The 3,155-nt window shown below is 52.1% G+C and overlaps 1 protein-coding gene across 1 annotated transcript; it reads left to right on the plus strand.

Annotated features, from left to right (window-relative positions):
* The first annotated feature begins 463 nt into the window (after window positions 1–463).
* mettl18 (methyltransferase 18, RPL3 N3-histidine) lies at window positions 464–2,104 on the plus strand. The gene has a single exon (XM_072476112.1). It carries the CDS (start codon window positions 522–524, stop codon window positions 1,473–1,475), a length of 954 nt encoding a protein of 317 aa, XP_072332213.1. The 5' UTR covers window positions 464–521; the 3' UTR covers window positions 1,476–2,104.
* Window positions 2,105–3,155: the final 1,051 nt, after the last annotated feature.

Genomic DNA, 3,155 nt, shown 5'->3' on the forward strand with positions numbered 1-3,155 from the left:
TTTCTCAGTGCGTCAATCCCCGCCAGAAGGTTTAAAATGTTCAGCCCCTTTAACCTCCAACCAGTGACGCCACTGGGGGCACGGAAAGATCCCACTTTGTCCAGCCCGGGGTAATGGGGTCTCCCACCAGCGGCGCCCGGCGGACGGAGCCGGGACTGCAGCGGGCGACCGGTGACGCGTAAGTGTGCGCGCGCACCTGCCGATTAGCGGAGGGGGGGGCTATCAGCGTCACGCGAGATCGGGGGGGGCGGGGGTTACAACGTCACGCGACGACGTTGGTGGGGGGGGTTATGAACGTCACGTGGCGGCGGGGTTATGAACGTCAGGCGACTACGTGGCGCGGGGTTACGAACGTCATGTGGGGGCGGGATTAAGAACGTCATATGGGGGCGGGGTTCGGTCTGTCCGCCTGACGAGCGGCGCCGTGGGCGCGCGTGCGCAGTGAGAAAGGGGGCGGGGCGAAGTCCGTGGTCAAACGTCACCGGCCGAGCGACGGTTGGGAAGTGACGGTTATTTGGCGCATGGAATTCAAATTCAACTTCGCGCCGGCAGGGCCGCTCGAGGCTGGAGGGGCCGAAGGGCCGCTCCCTGAGGCCGGGCGCGGGGGCGAGGGCCCGAGGGAGCACAGGCTGCCCTGGGGGGAGATGGAGAGGCTGCTGGAGGAGGAGGAGGGGGTGATGGTGGAGGAGGTGGAGGTGGGGGGTCCGGGGCCAGGGACCCTCCGCATCAGACACCTGGGCGCCTGGGCGGCAGAGAGAGCGCTGAGCCGGGGGGCCGAGAGCGGCCTGTCCGCCGCCATCGCCTCCCACTCCGACCTGGTGCCCGGCGTCTACGAGGGGGGCCTGAAGATCTGGGAGTGCACCTTCGACCTGGCCGCCTACCTGTCCGCCACCGTCCCGCTGGCAGGCCGGCGGGTGCTGGACCTGGGCTGCGGGGCCGGGCTGCTGGGCATCCTGGCCCTGCGGAGGGGGGCGGCCGAGGTCCACTTCCAGGACTACAACGCGGCGGTGATCGAGGGGGTCACCCTGCCCAACGTGTCGCTGATGGAGGCCGGGCAGGACGAGCCGCCCCCGGACGGCGGAGGCGAGCCGCCTGGCCGGTGGAAGCAAGCCCGGGAACCGCTCCCCAGAACGGGAATGCTCTCCCGCTGCCGATTCTTCTCGGGGGACTGGTCCCAATTCGGCAAAGTCCACGGCGGCTCCTTCAAGTACGACGTGATCCTGATGTCTGAGACTCTCTACAACCCGGATTACTACGGCGACTTGCACGGCGTCCTCTCCAGCTTGCTGTCCCAGGACGGGGTGGTCTACCTGGCCACTAAAGCCCACTACTTTGGGGTGGGCGGTGGGCTCCACCTGTTCGAGAGCTTCGTGAGGCAGAAGGAGGTCTTTGAGATCCAGACGGTTAAAGTGATCGATGACGGACTCCGCAGATGCATTGCAACCATGTCGTTGAGGAAGGCCAAGCCCTCCTGACCGCTTACTACAAAACCAAAGTGCTTGTTACACACCCTTAACACCCATCTTTCCAAAAGTGAGAATTGAGGATTTTCCTTCAACTCAATGAGATGCAATTCATGGGAAAATGGTCCAATGCTCGCTAAAGATGTAAAGGATGGAAGAGTTGAACCATTTCCAAATGACTGAACTGTACACACTGAAAGGCTATTTGTATAGTCTCACATCGTGACCCGATCTCCGTATTGATTTAGTTTTTTAAAAAATAGTTAGCAAGATTATAACAGCAAATGAAACTGTTCCAAGTACTTTGAAGAGCACTTAGACATTGTCCTTTTGGAAGATTTTGTGTTGGATAGACCAAATGTCTCGACACGTGCAAAAGTAATTTAATGTGGGCGCCGACAGACCATGAAAGAAGGGTTTGGACCTTTTTGGAGCTGGAGTGAATTTTTGCACTTTAGAAGAAATAATACTGCCTAGGGGCTGCCAATGTGTTGGATTTCAGTGCTAGAAATTGTGCCAAAAATGCAAATAATTTTATTTTGGAGGTCTTACCTGTATCGGCATAAATCCTGAGGCAACAATACTATTTGTGCCTTTGGTCGTGTTCAATAAAACACCATATTGTGATTTCTTTATTTTAAGACCTGTTATTTTTATTTCATTTTCAACCATTTTTGAAGCAATTGAACTGCTTTTTTAAAATCTTGAAGTTGGAGCAGAAACGTGCTGCATTGTGTTTGTCAATGGACTAAGGTTTTTTGTACCTCATAACATGATGCTGTGACAAGCTGTAACATTGATTCATCAAATCAGCCTTTAGATTAAGTAGTAATGATCTTTATTGTCACAAGTAGGCTTACATTAACACTTCAAAGAAATTATGTGAAGTGCTTAACACCCAAGTATAAGGGCAGCATGGTAGCACAGTGGTTAGCATTGTTGCTTCACAGCACCAGGGTCCCAGGTTTGATTCCCAGCTTGGGTCACTGTCTGTGCGGAGTCTGCACGGTCTCCCTGTCTCTGCGCGAGTTTCCTCTGGCTGCTCCGGTTTCCGCCCACAAATCCCGAAAGACATGCTTGTTAGGTAATTTGGACATTCTGAATTCTCCCTCCGTGTACCCGAACAGGTGCCGGAGTGTGGCGACTAGGGGCTTTTCACAGTAACTTCATTGCAGTGTTAATGTGAGCCTACTTGTGACAATAAAGATTATTATTTGGTTTTTGAAGAAAAAATAGTTATTCTACGGTATAATTAACTTAATATTCATCTGGGATGTGTGTGTAACTGATATTTATTGCTCATCCCAAATTAACCTTGGGTTTTCACAGTAACTTCATTACAATGTTAATGTAAGCTTACTTTTGAAAATAAAGATTATTATTATAAAGGTGGTGGTGAGTCACCTTCTTGGACACAACTGAGTGGCTTTGTAGGCCATTGAGGGGAGATGATGGTGTGGTAATGTTATTGGATTAGAAATCCAAAGACCCAGGCTCATGTTCTGGGCACATGGGTTCAAATACACCACAGCAGCTGGTTTGGGGTCACATGTAGACCAGTCCAGGTAAGGACAGCAGATTAATGTCCTAAAGAACATTAGCGAATCTGATGGTACAACGACAATGGATAATAACTATAATGGTCACCATTACTGAGACTCATTTAATTCCAGATTTATTAATTGAATTAAA

The sequence above is a fragment of the Scyliorhinus torazame genome, chromosome 15 (assembly GCF_047496885.1).
Source record: "Scyliorhinus torazame isolate Kashiwa2021f chromosome 15, sScyTor2.1, whole genome shotgun sequence".
NCBI classification, from domain to species: domain Eukaryota; kingdom Metazoa; phylum Chordata; class Chondrichthyes; order Carcharhiniformes; family Scyliorhinidae; genus Scyliorhinus; species Scyliorhinus torazame.

Bases quoted from the DNA above. Each gene is read 5' to 3' on its own strand.
- mettl18 (XM_072476112.1), top strand. From the start codon at position 522: ATGGAATTCAAATTCAACTTCGCGCCGGCAGGGCCGCTCGAGGCTGGA.